General features: G+C 37.1%; 1 protein-coding gene across 6 annotated transcripts in view; it reads left to right on the plus strand.

Annotated features, from left to right (window-relative positions):
* SEC24B (SEC24 homolog B, COPII coat complex component) overlaps positions 1-22,594 on the plus strand; it is a 103,209-nt gene that overhangs the window by 31,582 nt on the left and 49,033 nt on the right. For 2 of the 6 annotated variants that reach the window (XM_036255499.1, XM_036255496.1), the window contains exons 3-4: positions 10,056-10,229; positions 16,954-17,058. In XM_036255499.1, the coding sequence (XP_036111392.1) occupies positions 10,056-10,229; positions 16,954-17,058 (279 nt within the window). Of the gene's footprint in view, positions 1-1,206; positions 1,316-10,055; positions 10,230-16,953; positions 17,059-22,594 lie in introns of those variants that run through there. The other 4 variants (XM_036255506.1, XM_036255512.1, XM_036255530.1 and 1 more) reach the window with 3 other exon arrangements.

The following is a 22,594-nucleotide window of genomic DNA, read 5'->3' on the forward strand; positions in this document are numbered from 1 at the left end:
ACTGTAGCCTTATAGTATAGTTAGATGTCGGGTAGTGTGATACTTCCAACTTTGTTCTTCTTTCTTAAGATTGTTGTGGCTTTTTGGGTTTTTTTGTGGTTCCATACAAATTTTAGAATTATTCCGTTTCTGTGAAAAATGGAATTGGTATTTTGATAGGGATTATATTACATCTATAGATTGCTTTGGGTAATATGGACATTTTAATTATGTAAATTCTTTCTGTCCATGAGCATGGTATATGAAAAAGCATCTACTTTTTATAATTAGCAAGATAAGCCTTGTTGCAAGACCTAGAATTTTGTCAGAAAAATTATTCTTATTAAAATTATTTTTACTAATTCTTACTTAATAAGGATAACATATTAATGCATATTACAAACTAGTACTGTGATTAATATGTAATTTTATAAAACAAGAAGCATTTAAAAAGCCACTTACATAAAGATAATAATAATAAACATTCACATAATCATTGTATAAAAATCTACAGCATACCTGACACCAACATTTAATCACTGATAAGGTAATATCATATGTATGATCTTAGGGTGGTGATGTGCCTGAGGAAAAGCAAAATCTGGATGAAGAAATCCAAGTTAGAAGTAAATTAGAAACCTACGTTGGAGGTATAAATAGTACAGTAAAGAGATTATTTTCAGGAATCTTGTGAGGTTTCAGAGTTGGCAACATGGGAATCAGAATTTTTCTCTGTTATACTCTTCAGTTTTTCCAAAGCTACTCTTGACCCCTGGCCAGTGTGGCCCAGTGGATAGAGCATTGGCCCATGTGCCTGAAGGGTCACAGGTTTGATGACCAGTAAAGGCCTTGTACCTGGGTTGCAAGTTCAGTCCCCAGCCCTAGTCGGGACTCGTGCAGGAGGCAACCAATTGATAAGTCTCTCTTACGTCAGCGTTTCTCTCTCTCTCCCTTCCTTTATCTCTCTCTGCCCCGTCTCCCTCCCTTTGACTCTCTCTAAAAATAATGGGAAAGATATCCTTAGGTGAGGATTAACAAAAAAACAAACAAACAAACAAAAAACAACCCAGCTGCTCTTGAACCATATCATCTTTTTTCAACTTTGTACCTCCCACTTGTAAATTTTTCTACATTTATTTTGCCAAATTCATAATATGAGATTGTTATCTTTATGAACACTTCCTTCAGATCTTGAGTTTTTTGGTAATTTCATTCCTGATCTTTCAGTTTCCTAGGTTCTACTGGGCTGTACCATTACAAAGGTGAGAAGAGCTGATGAAGAAGAACATAAGCTTGGTCCTAAATGGCCCAGCAGCCATGAACAGTTTCAAGCAAGGTTGCAGCACTATCAGATATATGTTTCAGAAGTTTCTTCTGTGAGCAGTGTGATATGTAGACTGGAGGAGAAAGAATTGGGAGACAGGAAGACAAGCTAGGAAGGAATTACTAAAATTATCTAGGTGAAGGATGATGAGTTGGGCTGGGACTCCTTTAGACATAAGGTAGATGATGGGGATGATATCAAGGATTTTTTGATGCAGTTAATGAAGGAAATGGAAGAATAAAAAGATGCCTTTTAAATTTTCTAGCTTGAACAATTTGAATGGGTGGTAGTGTGTTAGCTGAGAATTATTTAATCTCCCTAGCTTTGAAAGAATTTTATGCACAATTACGAAGGAGCTACAGGAACTAACTAGGGAACTACCTTAACCCCCCACCTCTGCCGAAGATGTATTATTGAATCTTGAGTTGTCTCTAAAAATCCCATACACTAATGGGTAGTAACAGGTCATTTTTCATAGTGCCAGTTTTATATGTTAGTTTTTCTGTCAAATTCTGTTGTGAAAGGAGCAATTTCTTTTTTGGTTGGCATGCATCTATGGTCCTTACTGTTTATAGAATTTTTCTGCATTCATTTGGCAAATATTTGAAAGCCAACTATATGACAGGTGTTGTTTTACTGCTGGCTGGGAGTTAAAATAGTGAGCAAAAACACTTGATCCTTATCCTCATGAAGTTTGTAAATCTATGTGGGGAAGAAAACATCCAAATAAATACAAATGAATGTAAAATTACTATTATTATTAAGGTGTCATGAACCAGAGATATATGGTACTTAGCAAGCATACCTTAAGTGCATCTGGCCTAATAGTCACGAAGCTTAGGGAAGTTTTTCCCTGATATTTGACATTTGAGCTCCAGTCTGACAGATGAATTCTCCACATATAAAATAAAATGCATGTAAAATAAATATTGAAATCCAAAAGGCAACACTTTAAAATATAATAAACTACCTCCTAAACCTTGGAGTGGGGAAGGATTTCTTAAGGCTAATAACACACAGTGCTAGCCATAAAGAATAAATGTGGTAAACTTGACTAATTTCTAAGTAAGAACTTTTTTTCCCCTGGAATTATTTTAGTTGCTTTATTTTAAAAAAATATTTTCTATTATGAAAAGAATAAAGAATATGCAAACATATTCTTGGAAAATACAGTTAACAAATGGAAAAGAATAAAAATCATCTATTATACCACTACCCTGAGAAAAATTGTTAACATTTTGATATAGTTTTTTATAGTTCTGTTAATGTGCATATTATTTTTTATATAATTATGGAATACATAAATGTATATTTTCTATATTTTTAAAATTAATAAATGAACACAGAGTAAGGTAAGGACAGAAAAATTGAATATTGGAGAAAAATGATGCAGAAAAAAGTTTACCCAGAATCTACTTACCCAGAATTAACCACAATTAATATTGATATTATATTCTCATATCTTTTCTTTGTTTGTATTTATTGCCATTTTATTGTTCATATTTTTCATCTTTTTCCTTCTTAAAGAAGACCCTTTAATATTTCATATAATACTAGTTTGGTGGTGATGAACTCTAACTTTTTCTTGTCCGGGAAGCTCTTCATCTATCCTTAGATTCTAAATGATATCTTTGCTGGGTAGAGTAATCTTGGTTGCTTTTCATCCCTTTGGAAATGTCTTGCCAGTCCCTTCTAGCCTGCAAAGTTTCTGTTGAGAAATCAGCTGACAGTCTTATAGGAGCTCCCTTGTAGGTAACTAACTGCTTTTCTCTTGCTGCTTTTAAGGTTCTTTCTTTGTCTTTAACCTTTTGCATTTTAATTATAATGTGTCTTGATGTGGACCTCTTTAGGTTCATCTTGTTTGGAACTCTCCACACTTCCTGGACTTGTATGTCTATTTCATTCACTAAGTTAGGGAATTTTGCTGTCATTTTTTCAAATAGGTTTTCAATTTCTTGCCCTCTCTCTTCTCCTTCTGGCATACCCAGATGCAAATGTTGTTGGTACACTTGAAGTTGTCCCAGAGGCTCCTTACACTATCCTCATTTTTTAAAATTCTTTTTACTTTTTGCTGTGCTGATTGGGTGTTTTTTGCTTCCTTATATTTCGAATTGCTGATTAGATTCTTGGTTTCATCTTCTCTGCTGTTGAATTCTGTAAAGTATACTTCATTTCAGTTAGTGAATTCTTCGTTTTTGACTGGTCCTTTTCTATGCTGTTGAGGTTCTCACTAAGTTCATTGAGCATCCTTATAACCAATGTTTTGAACTCTGCATTTAGTAGATTGCTTGTCTCCATTTTGTTTAGTTCCTTTTCTGCAGTTTTGTTCTGTTTTTTCATTTGGGACATGTTTGTCTCCTCATTTCAGCAGCCTCTCTATATTTGTTTCTGTGTATCAGGCAGGGCTGCTTCATCTCCCAGGCTTGGTTGAGTGCCCTAATGTAGTAGGTGTTCTGTAGGTTCCAGTGGCACGGTCTCTTTAATGACCCAAGTTGGGCACTTGAGGTATGCCCCTGCCCCATGTAGGCTGTGTACATCCGCCTCTTGTAGTTGAGCCTTGATTGCTATTGGTATGTCAATGGGAGGGATTTGCCCCCAGGCTAATCAGCTATAAGAACTGGCTCTGATCACTGACCACTGACCATATACTACCTTGGAGGATAAGTTGTGCAGGGACCCACCCTACAGAGCAGGACTTACTTCAGTGGGACTCTGGTGCCCACTGAGTCCACCCCTTGAGCGTGTCACTTGTGGAGGTAGTTGGGTGGTGGTGCTTCGATGTGGTCTAAAGCTACCAGTGGGGTGCGCTGGCTCTGGTGCCTTCTGGGACATCCAAGCCAAGGTCATCCATCACCCATGTTCTACCCAGGATCACCCGGCATGAGCTACAAAGCTATCTAGAGGTGGCTGTTACTGTGCTGGGCTTGGAGCCACTTAGCAAGTGGTGTGGAGTACACTGAGGCCAGATGCTGTTTGTTAGAGATATTTTTAGGAAAGTCTGAAACATGATCCAAGACAGGCCATTTGTATGTAAAAGCCACTAGAAACAGTTTGGGTGGGCCTTAAAGTTGGGTGGAGGCAGGTCCTCAGGGAATCACTGGTGTGTGGCAAACAGTGTGAGCCAGGTTGATGGAGTCTCAGATATGGCATCTGCCTGCCAGCTCTTGGGGGAAGAGCTCATCAAAAAAACAATTGCCTCTGCCAGCACTACTGTTTTGGAGAAAGCTGCCCCCCTAGCTCTTGCCCTGATGTGAGATCATTCAGTTTCTCCCTGTATACTCCTGGTGCCTTTCAATCTGCTGCCCTAGCACTGGATTTCAAAGAGAGTCTGAGTAAGTCTGTATGTGGGCCCTTTAAGAGAAACTGCCTGGAACTCCAGCAGCCCTCCATCTCCCTCAAACTCAGTCCCTGCTGGTTTTTACAGCCAGAAGTTAGGGGAACTTCTCTTCCTGGCACTGGAACCCTGGGCACGGGGGCCTGGAACCCCTCACTTCTCAGGGGGTACCTCTGCAGCCAAGATATCCTTCCCGATTTTTTTTTTTTTTTAGAGAGGAAGGGAGAGAGAGGTAGAAAGATCAATGAGAGAGAATATCAATTGGCTACCTCCTGCACGCCCCTTAGTGGGGATTTGGCCCACAACCTGGGCATGTGCTCTGACCGGGAATTAAACTGGCAACCTCTTGGTGCTGGGTCGACACTCTACCACTGAGCCACACCGGCCAGGCCTTCCCAACTGATTTTTAGAGAGAGAGGAAGGAAGAGGGAGAGAGAAAGAATAACATCGACGTGAGAGTAAGACATCCATCAGCTGCCTCCTGCATGCCCCCTACAGGGATCAAGCCTGCAAACCCGGGCACGAGCCCTGACCAGGAATCGAACTGGCGACCTTTCAGTACACAGGACACCTAACTAACTGAGCCACACTGGCCAGAGCTTCCTCCCAGTTTTTATCTGTCACATGTGGATGTGGGAACAACCCATGCAGCGTCTCTCCCTCTTCTACCAGTCTCCATGTGGCTTTAATTTCCTAGTTATAGGACTTCATTCAGCCAGATTTCAGGTGGTTCTGAATGATTGTTTCTCTGTAGTGTAGTTGTAATTTTGATGTGGTTGTTGGAGGAGGCTGAATACCACATTTACCTATGCCGCCATCTTGACCGGAAGTCAAGAACTTTTCTTCAATGAAAGACAGTATAAAGAAAACAAAAAGATAAATCATTAGCTGGAAGGGAAAAAATAGAGTATTCAGAATACACAAATCACATACACAAAATAATAAGGAAAATACCAACAACCCAAGAAAGAAAAAGCATGAACAAGTTATTTCACAGAAAATGAAATGAAACATTCAAGTTCATTAATAATTAGGGGAAAGCAAATTAAAACTAGAATGAATTTTTTTTTTTAATTTGTCCTCACTCAGGGATAAGTTTTTTATTGATCTTTTAGAAAGATAGGAAGGCAGAGAGAGAAACATCAAATCAGTTTTCTCCCGTACATGCCCCAACTGGGGATTGAACTCATAACCTAGGTATGTGCCCTGACAGGACATGTTTCAACCAACGAGCCACCAGGCCAGGGCAGAATGGGATATCTTCTTATACTTAGCATCAAAATGGTAAGAATTTGAAAGTCTGGCCATACCAAGGATGGCAAGGAAGTGTAGTAAAAGGAAACTCTTAGACATTGTTTGTAGAAGGGTTTATTGGTTCAGTATTTTAGGAATATTTGGCATTAGTGTAATAGATGGTAACCACACCCTAAAATGCAGCTATCCCATTTCTATAGACTCTAGAAAAGTCCTTCTCAAACTTTGTGCATGAGTCATCTGGAATCTTATTAGAATGCAGGGTCTGATTCACAAGGTGTAGTATGGCGTGGCCTAAGTTGCTACATTTTTGTCAGGTTTCTGCATGAGGTGTTGCTGGCCTGTAGACTGCACTTTAAATGGGAAAGCCCAGGAGCACCCCTTTCTGTTTTATTTTTTATTTTTATTTTTAATCCTCACCCGAGGATATTTTTCCATTTTTTGTACAGACAGCTGGAGGGAGAGAGAGGAAGAAAGAGAGAGAGAGAGAAACATCGACGTGAAGGGACACATCGAGTGGCTGCCACCCGCATGACCAACCAGGGCCGGGGACAAACTGCAACCGAAGCACGTGCCCTTAGTGGGAACCGAACCCGGGTCTCTCCGGACTGCAGGCCAACGCTCTAACCGCTGAGCCAAACCGGCCAGGGCTATTTTAAATCACTTACATCAAATGACGTTTGGCCCTGGCCGGTTTGGCTCAGCGGTTGGAGCGTCGGCCTGCGGTACAGAGAGACCTGGGTTCGGTTCCCGCTAAGGGCAGGTACCTCGGTTGCAGTTTGTCCCCGGCCCTGGTTGGTCGTGAGGGTGGCAGCCACTCGATGTGTCCCTTCACGTCGATGTTTCTCTCTCTCTCTCTCTTCCTCTCTCTCCCTCCCGCTCTATCTGAACAAAAAATGGAAAAAAAAAAAAAATGACGTTTGTTTGGGACATCAGGCTAAAGGGACTAGTTTGCTCTCTAGGCCAAAGAGCTCATTTCCCATGGGCTGGTGCTGCAGGGCTAAGAGGATTGCTCAGCCCTTTGCTCACACCTTACACCCATTTGAGCTGTGGCAGACACATTGAGAAGCTCTGCCCTAGAGAAGGTTGCACATCTGCACCAGGGACTTTTCATGAATATTCACAGCTTTGCTGTTTGTGAAAACAAAATATTGGAAACCCAAGAGTTCATTTATAATAGAATGAATAAATAAAGTATATCTTTTCAATGGACTCCTGAACAGCTGTTAAAATGATGAGCAGATTAACTCTGGAAATGTAACAGGAAGTTTTGAAAGAATACATGCAGTGTACTATATTTATACAGTTTTTTAAAAAAGCAAAAATAATGTTGTAGAGATACTTACATGTGTGGTAAATTATTTAAAATGAAAGCAAGGGAATACTAAACAATTTGAAAGGGAGACGGGAATACCTCTGTGAGGAATACACCAAGAGCTTTCAGTATTGGAAATACTGTCAAAATTGGATGCTGAGTTAATGAGTATTTCATTTATTAAGCTTTTAGATATATGTAAGTGTATATATATATATATATTCATACACATATGTATCACAGAAACTTTTATTTGTGTTAATTATTAAAGAAAAAAGTTTATAACATCTAAAGGAGAGTTCAGTTACATTCCCTTTGAATAGAAAGGAGCATGGCAAGTTTAAGGGTTTGAAAAAAGACCAGTGAAGCTCTAGAGGAGAATCACAGCAGGATAAGGCTAGGGACATGGATCATTCAGGACATTGTTGACCATATTTAGCAGTTTTATCTTGGCCCTGGCCAGTAGCTCAGTTGGTTAGAGCATCGTCCCGATGCACCAAGGTAGTGGGTTTGATCCTTGGTCAGAGTACATACAAGGCTCAACGAATGAACGCATAAATAAGTGGAACAACAAATCAGTGTTTCTGTGTGTGTGTGTGTGTGTGTGTGTCTCCCTTCTTTTCTTTCTCTAAAATCAGTTTTTAAAAAAATAAACCACAGAACCTATATGCATGTATGCATGAACAGTGGACATGGACAACAAAGCTGGGGACAGGGAAGGGAGGGAGGAGGAGGGGGGAATCAGTGTTGGGGGGGGCAGAAACACCTGTAACAAAAATAAATTAATTAAAAAAATAAATAAACTGTAAAAATAAATAAATAAAAATAAAGAATTTTTATCTTTACCCTCAAGCACTGTCAGAATATTGAAGGATTATAAGCAGGGTAATAAATACCATGTATCAGGTTGGAAACTGGCTGTAATGTTCCACAACAGAGAGGGGCCCTGTTCAGAACTAATCTTATCTTTGACTTTGTGCTTGTAATTGTTTTTGAAAAATTCTTGTGGGAATAATTTGAGGCCTAGGATGATGGAATTGTTCTCCATAAAGGTTTTATGTTTCCTCTGCCAGTTGCCTCTAGATATTACTAGATGTGGTCGCATTAATCCAAGTCCAAGACTAGATTTATTGCACTCTGTAGGTGTTCTGAACCAAAGCTGCTGGCAGTTGTAAGGATTAGTTTCCTGGTTTATCCTTATCCTGACATTATAACCCTTCACACTACTATCTTAAACGCAGATGAACAGGGTGTCTTATCAGGTACCGCATCAGTGGTGTGCCTAAGGATTTGTCTTATTTGACATGCAAGGCCACAGCAAACAGTGGATCAGGTTTGTAGCCAATGTCCACAAGGTTAAAGCAGCTTTGAGTGTTGGGCTTATTTCCCTAAGTTTTTAACTTCTTACAGATTTTGGCCCTAAAGTTTGTTAATGTCGACATGAAAGGGACACATTGAGTGGTTGCCACCCACACGACCCAACCAGGGCCGGTGACAAACTGCAACCGAAGTACGTGCCCTTCGCGGGAACCGAACCCCGGTCTATCCGGACCGCAGGCCGGCGGCACTCTAATCACCGAGTCAAACCGGCCAGGGCTATCCTCTATATTTTTACACATTGTCTTTTAGTTGCTGTTGTAAGCAAAGGTAAAATTAGTATATATTTACTCTATCTTCCACCTCCTCACTTTTCTCTGTCATCCAACTTAAAATGATTATATCTTTCTTAGTTTTTACTTTGTACTGTTAAATATACTTATTGGTGTTATTTTAGCAGGGTTTTAAAAAATGTTTTATTGATTTTAGAGGGAGAGGGAGGGAGGAAAACATCCATGTGAGAGAAAAACCTCGCTTGGTTGTCTCTCCTACACTTCCTGACCAGGGATCAAACCTGCAACCTGGGAATGGGAATTGAGTTGGGCATATTAAGTTAAAATTCCTGATAGACATCTAAGATGTCGAACAGTTGTTGATCAATGTTTGGTGGTCAGGTATGGAGAAATAATTTGCCAATTTATATATATATATATAAATAACATTTTATTTTATTTTATTTTATTTTATTTTTTTTATCCTCACCCGAGGATATTTTTCCACTTTTTGTACAGATAGAGTGGGAGGGAGAGAGAGGAAGGGAGAGAGAGAGAGAGAAACATCGACGTGAAGGGACACATCGAGTGGCTGCCACCCACACGACCAACCAGGGCCGGGGACAAACTGCAACCGAAGTACGTGCCCTTAGCGGGAACCGAACCCGGGTCTTTCCGGACCGCAGGCCGATGCTCTAACCGCTGAGCCAAACCGGCCAGGGCTATAAATAACATTTTATTTATCTAACCATCTAACTGTGGACACTTAGGTTTTTATCTTTTGGTTGGCTGAAGATTATCCTCTAGGTCAGGCAATTTGAGCTATCACAAAGGCCCACTGTGAATCATGTGTACTTTATTCTAGAAGTCCAGCCTCGCGTTACCATCAGGCCCTTACTTAGTTACATGTGAAATAAGGCATCTGATTAGAAAACAGCAAATGAGAAGTGTTTATACTACACTGCTGCAGTTGACAATACAAAATGAGATCTGAGCTGACACTAGGAACATTTATCGAGTTCATGAACCTCATTACTGTAGAAGCAGATACCTCTATTCATCTTCCTATCTGAGTTACGTTTGCATAGTACAGCAATTGATAATAGTGATAATTTGTCAGTAAAGAAAAATTGTTTTGGGTTTACTTTTTTTAAGAAGATAAGAAATGTTTTAGGATATTTTCTATGAAAGATTATTAAAATATTTAGTGATTAAGTTTTCAAGTTTATTGCTATAGATGAAATAGAACCTTGTCTTTAGTTGCAGATTCTTTATCCTGTCCTGTTATGCAAAATGTTCAGCCTCCCAAGTCCAGCCCAGTTGTATCCACTGTTGTGTCAGGAGCCTCGTCAGCAAGATCACCTCCTACTGCAAATCACCTCATTGATCCTGTGGCCTCAGTTACACAGCCATCAGAGCTGTTACAACAGAAAGGTATTGGAGAAACTCCTTATACTATATATGTAGCACACACGTACACACATCATTTATAATCTCAATTCCAACACAACTATTTTCTTTTTCATATATTAACTTCAAGTCTCTGTGAATTTATATTTTACATAATTGCAATCGTAGTTTAAATACTAGTTTGTATTTTGCTTTTACAGTTACTAAATTATTCACAGTTCTTCATCTCTCTACATCATATTTATAGTCATTTTCTGGCTAATAATTCATTGTGTCATGTATTATAATTTACTAATCCATCCCTGTATTGTGGAACATTTATTTTCTATTTTTTAAAGGTTGTTATAGTTTCTTTTCTAATCAAGTCTCCAAGATTTCCTTATCTAGTGTATTTCCATATTCTGTTTGATGATTTCTGTGCTTTGTCATTATTATTAATGGAAAGTAGCTTTTGACCCAATTTTTGTGAATGATAGGTGTGACCATGAATTTGTATCCTATATTCACAGCATTGTTTACCTGTTTAATGTTCTCTATGTGTTAAATAAGTGACAACTAAAATACGTTATTTTGACCCTGTTTTCTTACATTGTCTTTTCTTTTGGCAGTATTCATGATTATTTTCTGTCTGGCCAAAATTCTAACTCTATTTATGGTTCAGGTTAATTTACTGTATTTTTTATTTGAGAGAGAGAACTGTTTTTAGAAATCTACAATTTGTATTTCTAGAGCAACCATTAGTAATATTTTTAGGAACTAGACTCACTATGTAATGATAGCTCCTGACTTTGAATATGAAAAATTCTCTCTCTTAGGTTCTGAAACTCAGAAAATGCATCATAAATCCTTAGGCTGATTTCACTGCCTATGTCTGCTGAGTATTTATGTGGTCTACAGAAGCCTTTCTATCATTTGATCTGATTATACCTTATGCATTTTTTATTTGGTTTTATAGGAAAACCAACTCCAGCACCAAGGAGTGTCCATTGATTCCCAATCAGCCAGTGGGTATATTGGGAATAGAATCTAGTTTTTATAAGTGTTTGCCTTCAAAGTGAAAGGCTGGTAGGAAAGTTTTGCTTGTTAAGAGTAAGGGTAGGTTAAAGCCTTGAATGAATGGTGTCTTTTTGTGTCTTTCCTCTGTATTGATTATTCATTTCATTTCTTAACTATCTTGATTGTTTTGACCCTTTAAATTTCCCCTGCTAATTTTTTTCCTATCATATTTTCTTTTGGGACCATCTAAATACATGTTGCTATCTTACTTTATCATTTTGTAAACTACTTTCTCATTAAATAATCATAATTATGTTTCCTTTTTTCCTTACTAAGTAGATTTGAAAAGAGAAGGACTACCATTTATTGAGCATTTATAATGTGTCAGATATTTTATATTTATTATTTCATTTAATCCCTGTGTCAATCCTATGATGTTTTACAGATGAGAAAAGTGAGATTTATAAAAATTAGGTAACCTGCCCAAATTATACATTAGTAAGTAGCAGAGTGAAAGATTTTTAACTCAGACCTTTCTATCCTTGTGCTCTTTCTATAAAATGAGACTAAGTTTTTTGTTGTCTGTTAAACTCTTTTTTGCTAATCCTCATATGAGGATATTTTTCCGTTGGTTTTTAGATAGATAGAACTAAAAGGAGATAGAGTCGTCTTCTTCCATCTTTAAAGACCCCCCCCCCCCGCCTTGCTTAGTTATTCTCTCAAAGACTGAGCATTTTTTACTCATTTTCAGTGGAGAGGCTTCAAATTCTTGCTCTAAAATTTTTTTTGAAAAATAAAACTCTGTAACTACTTAAACATTTTTCAGATTGATATAAAAAGTTTAAATAGTTGCAGTTATGTAATTTTCAACGACTAACCACAACCGAGATATGTGCCCTTGACGGGAACGGAACCTGGGACTCTGTGGTCTGCAAGCTGACGCTCTAACCACTGAGAAACCGGCCAAGGCTGCATATATTGACTTTTAAAACAAAGATGTTACATTATTCTTTGTATCCACTGAAATGATACCTGCCTTTATCCTTTTTAAAAATACCCAAGTGGCTGGCCTGTGTGGCTCACTGATTTAGTGTCGACCCATGCACCAAGAGGTGCCGGTTTGATTCCTGGTCAGAGCACATGCCCAAGTTGTGGGCCCAATCCCCAGTGTGGGGCATGCAGGAGGTGGCCAATCAATGTTCTTTCTCCTCGATGTTTCTATCTGTCTCCCTCTTCCTTCCTCTCTCTCTAAAATAAATAAGGAAAACAAAAATTTTAAAATAAAATACAAATACCCAAATGAGCCCTTCTTCAACATTTGGAAAGTTTATATTTTTCCTTTTTCTCCTTTAAGTCATACCTTCTCCTCTGAATGTAATCATATAGTATATTCTTAAGCTAGAAACTCTTTTATCACTCTATATCATACTTCTCTGCCACAATGATATTATATAAATTGAAATTATAAAATTTGTTTTATTGTCTATGACCATAAATCTAAGCATTAACATTTTTCTTCTGCATTAAATAACCAATACAATTATTATTAGTATATACTAAGTCAGAACAATAGAAACATCATGACTTTTGGTATTTTTTTATGTAAAGTACATTTTTATTGACAATACATATTTCATTAAGCTGAATTCCTCTCCTTCCACCCCACCTTAGCTCTGTGTATCTGAGTTACATATGATTCATTCTTAGAATAAGATAAACTTCAGGTTTCATTCATAGCTTTTAATTTAAACATTTAATTACTGAGAAACTTTGTTCACATAATGTAAATAAGAATGATGTTTGTAGGGTTAGTTTTATTTATTTCCAACCTAGCTGTATCTAGGGAACAGTGAAGAAGCCTTTTATTAAGCAGCCCCAAGGATATGGTCTCCTGGAGAGTTTTGCTGAAGATACTTTAATGATTAGTTGTTTTTTGCTTTTTTTTTTTTAAATTTGTTTTTCTGTATTGATTTTAGAGAGAGAGGAAGAGAGAGAGAGAGAAAGACTGATGAGAGAGAACATCGATTGGCCGTCTCCTGTATGCCCCGCATTGGGAATCGGGCCCACAACCTGGGCATGTGTCCTGACCAGGAATCGAACCAGCAACCTCTTGGTGCATGGGTCGATGCTCAGTCACTGAGCCACACCGGCCAGGCGATGATTAGTAATTTAAACCAAATGTCCTTTTTAAAGTATTGGAGCCTGTTAATTACAGAACTCTTCATAATGTCAGATCCTGTCTGTTCCGGGTTTCTTGCCTCTTGCTTCAATAGACTCATACCTTGGAAGCTCTGATTAAGACAGAATAAGTTAGGATACAGCATCCCCCTCCATTTGGTGGTGTTGGTCTTGCCTGGAATGGAAGGTACTCCATGTACATTTTTTTCTTTTTTTTTAATCCTCACCCAAGGATATTTTTCAAATATCTTTATATAGAGGCAGGGGTGGGGTGGGGAGAGAAACATCAGTATGAGAGAGACACACTGATTGGCTGCCTCCAGCACAACCCTGACCAGGTCTGGGGATAAACTGCAACTGAGGTGCGTGCCCTTGGCAACACTTCGGTCCTCAGGCCGACACTCTGACCGCTGAGCCAAACCTGCCAGGGCTCCATGTACATTTTTATAGTGGGTTTTGGGCTGAGCTCTGGAAGACATGTCATATTCTACCATTTCATAAATGCAGCCTGTGTGTGTGTCAGACATAGGTTCTGGCTCCTAAAGAGGATCTGAGCAAAGGCACTTGGGAAGTTTTCATAACCATTCACATATTGCAGAACAGATAACTTGGCCCTCAGCCCCTTTCTGGCGCAAATCCCCATTTGTTGCAGTTGGCAGTGGATCCAGTCTAGATGAGAGCACTTAATATGGATTGATTGTTATTCTGGAGCTCTTACCATTCCTCTGTGGAAAACTAAAATGCTATGTTTTTGTGCCATTAGTATACCAAACTTTTAACAAAGTTTACTTGAACAAGCAAAGGAAGGCTAAATTCTGAGCATATTAAGTCTCATTTGGGGAAGGGTTTAATTCTTGATACTTTCATCTCCAGCACTTCTTAAAAAGAATTGCATCTCTTTTCAGGATAGTAAAGTTTTGAGTATGTTGACTAACATTCTGTCAATATAATACATTGACAACTGTAGTATAATCTAAAATGATATAATGAATAACAGTATTACTATAGTCTGTCTTATTCGCAGATTGAATAGTTGTTCTATAATCTTATTATCAATGTATGGCCATCTTTTTTTTTTTTAATTTCACCCGAGGACATTTTTCCATTTTTTGTTCAGATAGAGTGGGAGGGAGAGAGGAAGAGAGAGAGAGAGAGAGAGAGAGAAACATCGACGTGAAAGGGACACATCGAGTGGCTGCCACCTGCACGACCAACTAGGACCGGGGACAAACTGCAACTGAGGTATGCACCCTTAGCGGGAACCGAAGCCAGGTGTCTCTGGACTGCAGGGTGACGCTCTAACCGCTGAGCCGAACCAGCCAGGGCTGTATAGCCATCTTATTTGCTTCCAATTAAGCATTGGATATTTTTCCAATAATAAGTGAAATTAATCCATTTTATTCACGAAATCTGAATAAAGAGAGGAAAATATTTATCTTACTATACATATGATGTTTCTTGTACTTTGGTTCCTTTGATTAGTTACAGAGTCAACAATCCGCATGTTTGTTCCATCACGGAAAGAATGGACTCTCTTCTGCTTTTTTCCCGATTATTGGCCACTGTTAGCTCAGCATAGTAAATGGAGTTTCTTCCTGTTTCTTTCATACACACACGCGTGCACACCCACACACCAGGGTGGGGCAAAAGTAGTTTTACAGTAGTGATTATGTGAAACATAGTTTATTCTTATATTGTTGCTTATTATTATATTATTTTCCACATGGACAACTGGAAACATACTTTTGCCCCATCCTGTATGTGTACTTTTTAAAGTGCTATGCTACCCTGGCCAGTTTGGCTCAGAGGTTAGAGCATCAGCCCGCAGACCAGAGAGACCCAGGTTCGGTTCCCACCAAGGGCCCCTACCTCGGTTGCAGTTTGTCCCTGGCCCCTGTTGGGGTCATGTGGGTGGCAACCAGTCGATGCCTCTCTTTCATGTTGATGTTTCTCTCTCTCTCTCTCTTTCTCTTTCTCCCCCTCTCCCTCCTGCTCTATCTGAAGATAAATGCAAAAATGTCCTCGGATGAGGATAAAAAATAAAATAAAAATAAAGTGCTATGCTAATTGCATTTTGAGAAAGTACTTCATTTTTAAGGACGTCCTTAAATTGAAGAATTTCTTTTCTATAAAATCTTTTCACTGTAAACTTATATTTGATTGTAAATATTTAACCTAAGGTATAATATTAGTGAAATTTTTGTCTTAACTAGGCTTTCATTAGAGGAACATGCCCCTTTGAATTTGGTAGTTCAAAGTATCAAGCTTATTTCTTGTATTTTCTAAAATTATTTAAATTTTTATTTTCTCAGTTAATTTGTTACAACTGCCATTTTATCTGTATTTAGAAGATGTTTCAGCAAAGCTAGCAGATTTTTTCTTGACAAGTTTAGTCAGAGTGAGGATATCACAGCTTCACTCATGTACAGTTTAACCTTTCTTCCCTTCTAAGCTCAAATTTTACTCTTCAATAGCTTTTTTTCTTACGATAGACAAAGTTATGTTTATCCATGCTGATTTAAAAGGTCCCCTGAAAAAACAATGAAGAGAGCATCGGTGGACTAACGTGATTTTGGTGATGAGGCTGGGCTTCATTTTGCTTCCACTATTGTAAAATGTTCTTGTTAATTCACACTGTTTCTAGGTTTTTCTTTTTTCAATCTGAGATATAAAATTTTCCTTACAGGTGTTTTATTCTTATTTATAAAGTGTTTTCAATTTTAATTAAGATTATTTTATTTTTCCTCTTAAAATTTCTGTGGATATTAGTTTTTAAGTCTTGATTTTGTCACATTGATTAAATAATAGAAATACCCAATCATATTTTTGAAGGGAAGTATTATACAGTTACCACCTGCTGTGCATTTTCTATAGACTCTGCCTTCTCTTGGTGAATCTCACAGAGAACCACTGTTGATCTACTTCAGATTCACATGCAGGCAATAGACTGAAGCTGAGATGCTTGGTCATTTCAGAAAATACACTTTTCTGTATTACTACACTTCTAGGGCCACAGTTCATAAGCACCCCCTGTTTTGAACATCTACTGTGAGCAGAGAACTATGCTGAGTACAGTTCTTTTTTTTAACTGTCATTCTTTGTCCGTTATGAGAACTGAGTTACCATCAGGATGGCATTAGCAGAAAGAAGGTATCAAGTATGTGTGCTGTATGCTGTATAAATTCATTTCAGTAGAATGATCACTGCTCAAGAATGCACAGTCACTAAGGAAGTATACCACAAGGGCCCTAAGCTTCAAGAAGGTAAACATGTATAGAGCTCAGTAAGATTTTCAGAAATTATCATTACAATCTCTTAAATATCATCAGTGTAACCCATGGTACTTTTTTTCACACTTAAATCAGCTAGTTCATATTAAAGCTGCTTTTACTAAACTGCTTTTAGAGATTTTCTAACAGTTTCCGTTTTGATAGTAAACTTGCTTATATTAATATGCATGCTGGGATGCTCTTTGGAATGTCAGAGTTCTTTCTCACTTTTAATGCAATGTCAAATTTTATTTCTCATCTTTCCTGTTGGTTTGACTCTTGTGTTTGTGCTTTCCACTTTACAGGCATGCAGTATGGTGAATATGTTAATAATCAAGCTAGCTCCGCACCAACTCCCTTGTCATCAACTTCCGATGATGAGGAAGAGGAGGAGGAGGATGAGGAAGCAGGTCTGCTTTAGCTTTACACCAGTTCTTAATCTTTTCCAACTCAAGTTTTTTTTTTTTTTTTAGCCTCTTTAAAAAGTATCTTTGCAGCCTGGCCAGTGTGGCCCAGTGGTTGAGCATCAACCCATTGCACTAAGAGGTCACTGGTTCAATTCCCAGTCAGGGCACATGCCCAGGTTGTGGACCCAGTCCCCAGTGTGGGGCATGCAGGAGGCAGCCAGTCGATGTTCTCTTTCATTGATGTTTCTCTCTCTCCCTCTCCCTTCCTCTCTCTCTCAAAAAAAAGGCAATAAAAAAGAAAAAAAAATTTTTTTGAAAAGTATCTTTGCAGAGTTAGCTCAATAAACTTGGTATAGGACTGGGGTTATAGAACATTGGGGTCACTTGAAATGAGGTGTTTGCTTGTTTATTTTTTCTGTTTTTCTTCCTTTGGACATCTTTATCATTTCATTAAGTAACATGCATCTTTCATGATGACAGAGTGGTTTCTTCTTTCAGAAATACATTTCTCTCATGTTATGCAAAAGAATGAGTGTTGACTGAAGCTTTTGATTGTTGATTGCTCTTAACACCCTTTTAGGAGTAATGTTTTATTTCCTGCTTTGCATGCTACTTTATTCTAATCAAAATGAACTTTGGATTTTCTAACAATGGTAGAGAAATAGAACAGTGTTTCTTTTGGCACTCACTATATATTTAAAAAGCCCAAAATTCCTGTTTACTTTCCTGCTTTATGTAGTAGTTCACATCTTGCTAATTAAGGAAATTGTTCATATGATTATGTGTTGTCGCCTGCAGCCTGTTTAATTTCTTTTCTGCCTTTGATAAAACACTGCTGAATGTTAAGCATTCCAGTTCCTCCATTAATACTAATAATTTAAGACTGAACCCAATAAGTGATGACCTTTTCAAATTATTGTATATGTGACCACGATTCTCCTTCTATTACCTTTATTATTGAATGGAAGGATTTGCTCTATAAGCAGTACATTTAACTACAATTTTATATTTCCTGTGTATTTTTAAAAATTTCAAATCCTTATGCATGATTGGTGGAGGTGAAAATAGAAGGTTCCAGAGTAGGAATAATTTTTCTTAATCTAAATATGTAAAAATACCCATCTATCTTTCTGAATTTTTGTAATTTTTATCTTATACAACTTCAGTCTCATAGAAAAGTTGGAAAAAAGAGTAAAAGAAACTCCCATATACATTTTACCCAGATAGACTTTTTTGTTTCACTTACTTTATAATATTCCATTTATTCAGTTTTTTCTACACCATTTGAAACTAAATTGGAGATATCATGAACCTTTACCTCTAGAAACTTCAGTATGTATTTCCTCATTATAAAGACAATATTTTCTTCTGTGTTTTGTTGTTGTTATTAAGGAATAAAAATATTTATTTAAGCAATAACAGCTGCAGCCCGGGAGACACAGGTTCAGGTAGCAACCTAAATTATGCTCCAAAGGAGCCGTCACCTTTTATAGAGAACTTTTCTGCCCTCGGTTCCTACATTGATCCATTTCATGTAAATGAAGTTTCCAAATTGTATAGTTCTGTCTTGTCTAAATCATGCAAATCTAATCAGTCATTATAAATGCAGTATAATTAGCATAGTTATGATTGGACAGGGCGTGTCTCAGTCCATTGGTCTAAAGATGAAATCAGGACTTCCCTGCAATAGTTGACAACAAACTGGGCATAGTGTGGGAGCCGAAAGGTTAGTTTGAGGTTCTTTTCAGTATACAGAGTACACGAGCAAATGGCCAATAGGCTTTTATTATTCATTAGATTTGGGACCTTGATTGACCATGGGGGAGTCCATCTCAGTAGATAAATTACTTCTCAGGGTAAAACAATGTCTTATATAACATAAACACAATACAGTTATCAGGAAATTGAACACTGGTACAGTAATATCTGCTACATAGTCCATAGTCAAAACTCAACCGTTATCTCAATAAGATCTTATATCTGTTTTCATGGCCCAAGAATTTAATCCAGGGTCATGCATTGAATTTAGTTTTCATTTCTATTTAGATTGTAAGGGAATAGTCCATAACCTTTCTTTCTCTCACTTCACTGACATTTTTGAAGAATATAGGCAAGTTATTTTGTACAGTGTCCCTTGGTTTGGGTTTATCTGATATATCCTTTTGATTAGATTTAAATCATGGTTTTTGGCAAGATTTCCACTGAAGTAATGTCTTACCAGTGCATTCTATCTGAGGCACGAGGTGTCATTTTGTTCCCATATTAATGATATTAAATTTGATCTGTTGGTTAAGATGGTGTCTTCCAGGGTTGTTCAATTTGTTCTATTTTGCACTTTGAAATTAATAAGTAATTTGTGAGCAGATTCTTTGGTACTATGTACATATCCTGTTCTTTAGTAAATTGTCACTCATTAGTTTAGCACTCATTGATGATTTTCTAATTCTAGCATGCTTTCTGTATTTATGAGTTGAGGTTTCATTATAAAGAAGAGCTATTCCTTCTCTCTTATTGATTTCTTTGGGTTCATATTGATTCGTGGATTCTTATTTTACAACGTGGGTTATAATTCATTTCTATCATTAGTTATTTTGATAGCAACTTACCCTAGACTTGGCCAGTGGCAGCTCCTTGAAACTGTCTATTTAAATGTTCCCACGAATCTTTAAGCACTTACTTTAAGCACTTACTTTAAGTACCTTAGGTCTTAACAAGATGTTCCTAACTCATCTTGTACAAACACTGCTGCAATCCTGGAATGAGCCATTTCTCTAAGCAGTCCTGGTTCCTTTAGTGGAGAAGGATATTTTAGAAACCAAGATCTGATTGTAACGTGTGGTCATTGTTACCAATGGGTCATTCTGCCAAGGCTCTGGATTAGGATTATTATTTAATGTACATATTATTCAGATCCTAGATACATCTTACTTTGTTTATTTCATGATCCTTATTTTGCACACATTTCAAAAATGTGTTATCTTTGTATAATGTTATATACAGCCTAAATTACTCCCAATTTTATTCTCTTGCAATTAGATGCAGTTGTTGAAAAGTCCATTTCCTTAGACTGAAAAAAAAAATTAGGAAATAATAAAGATTTAGCATTTTTGGCTTTTCTTCTATTACCTTATCTTGTTAAACTACTTTTTTTTCTTGACTATATTACAGATTAAAAATTCCTGAGTTCTTAACTCATGGCGTTTAGGTTTAATAATACCTAGCATTTTGAGCACTGATTGTGTGCCAGTTGCAGCACTGAATAGCTAATATGTTTCCCTGGGTTTTTGTGTCAGTTCTAGATTCACATCTTAATTTTGTCACTTACCAGCTTTGTGAGCTTAGGCAAGTTTCTTAAACTCATTGAGTCTCACTTTTACTCATCTGTAAAATGGGAATAATAATAATAGTAACAAGTATATATGGTTATTTTGAGGATTGAAGGTATTCTTTGTAAGGAGCATAAACAGTGTCTGGCAAATGATAAACACACAAAAAGATTACCAATCATTACTAACATGGAGACCATGTTCTTAATTTATTCTTTTCTACAATCTTGCAAGGCAGAGATAATCAGCTCCATGTTACAGATGAATTGACTGTAATCTGAGCAAGTTAAGTAACATTTGTCTGGGTGACATAGCTACTAAGTAGCACGGTGGTGATGCAGATTGAATTCTCTGTTTGCAGGAAGGTATAAAAACCATCTAGTGAGAACACAGCACTGGAGTGGGAGGAAACTGAAGGATCATGGTAGTATGTACTCACTACAGTGTTATTTACATTATCTTCCTTCTGTGACTTTTTGTTATGTAACAAAATAAGACTATACTGTGCAAATTTTTGCTAGAATTCTGGTGTTCTCTATTCATGGTTTCTAAAAAAGGTATTTTTTTTGTTGATTACAAAATAAAAGGATGTTCCGAGTGAGGGGAAAGAAAAATGGAAAGAAAACCTAGCTTTAAAATAATTTAAAAAAAAAAAAATACTCAGTTACAGTAATTTTTTTATATGTAGAGATAAAAGAAAGTAGCTTGGATTGGTTTGGGAATTACATATAAGTATTTCTCTTTTATCTTTTTATAGATTTTTAAAATTTTATTTTTTAGTTATAATTGGCATACAGTATTATATTAGTTTCAGGTGTACAACTTAGTGATTAGACTTCTATATGTGCCAAATGGGTATATATAAGTATTTCTATAAAGGAGAGATTTGGAGTGCTCTAAATTTTAAACATTTCAGTGGTAATTCTCTATATTCTTGAGATGTTTATGTGTTTAGAGTATGTGGAATTGTTCTCTAATATTGAAAAGGCTTATTGAATAGTAATGAACTGTCAGCAAGTTTGGAAATCAGTAACATTCCTCTTTAGAGTTAAAGTAACTTTGCACTTATTGCAGCTTTTCACTTCTTAATGCTTGAGGTTTCCTTAACAACAGGTCTATCCCGCAGTCAAGTATAGGGATATTTGTTTTAAACTTACAGGTTTAAAAGAAAATTACTTTATTTCAGTTTTGATTTTATATTAAACTATCTAATTATATTTTTAAAATACATGCTGCAAATAGGCTTCCTTTTTAAACTTTCTTCATTAAATTCATACTTGGAAGCTAAAAAAGGACTTTGTACCAGGGACAGTCAGTCTTATATTTTGTTGGAAATGTCTAAAATTTCAGATTGTCATGAAATAAACAAAGTGAAAGAAAATGTTTTATCTTAAATTCTCTCCTTTTTAAGCCTGTTTAGTTCATAAGTATTATTCCTTCAGTTAGAATACAACTTTCATTAGTTTTAGCTATAGTAATAGACAAATACTGTCATACTTGTAATAGTAAGGATACCGACTTGAAAATGGTAGTGAAAGGGAATTAGCAATGAAGGAAAAATTCTGAAGTAAGTGAAATAAAGTAAAAGAGGAAGGGAAAAAAAAAAAACAGACTCCAGGCTGTGATCAACTCTAGTCCCTAGAACAGTTAATGTTCTGTGACTTGCTGTATATGTCTCCTTTCCTTTGGAGAATTTTCTGGTTGGGGAGACACCAAACATCAGAAAGCTCTCTCCCGTGGCTCTGACAATGTGGTAGCTTGATGTTATATTTTATAAGTGATATTGGAAGAAAACATTATAAAATTTTTCATAATGAGTTTTAAGATGCTAGTCAGTTTTTTGGTGTTTTTTTTTTAATTGATTTTTTAGAGAGTGGGAGAGAGAGGAGTGGAGGGAGAGAAACATCGATGTGTGAGAGAAACATCGATGGGCTTACTCTTGCACATGCCCGGACTGGGAATCAAACCCGCAACCTGGGTTTGTGCCCTGACCGGGAACTGAACCCACCACTTTTTGGGGCATGGAACAATGCTCCAACCATCTGAGCTACACTGGCAAAGGGATGCTAATCAGTTTTTGTGTGACTTTCACACAGGCTAAGTGATCATTCAGTGCCAGGTACTGCTCAGAGATAATGATGTGTTATGATTTGCTCAGGTATGTTAAAAGGTAATATAGTTGGATACAGAACAAGTTAAGTGGACTCCTCCAG

Source organism: Molossus molossus, unplaced genomic scaffold (assembly GCF_014108415.1).
Source record: "Molossus molossus isolate mMolMol1 unplaced genomic scaffold, mMolMol1.p scaffold_m16_p_1, whole genome shotgun sequence".
Classification (NCBI taxonomy): domain Eukaryota; kingdom Metazoa; phylum Chordata; class Mammalia; order Chiroptera; family Molossidae; genus Molossus; species Molossus molossus.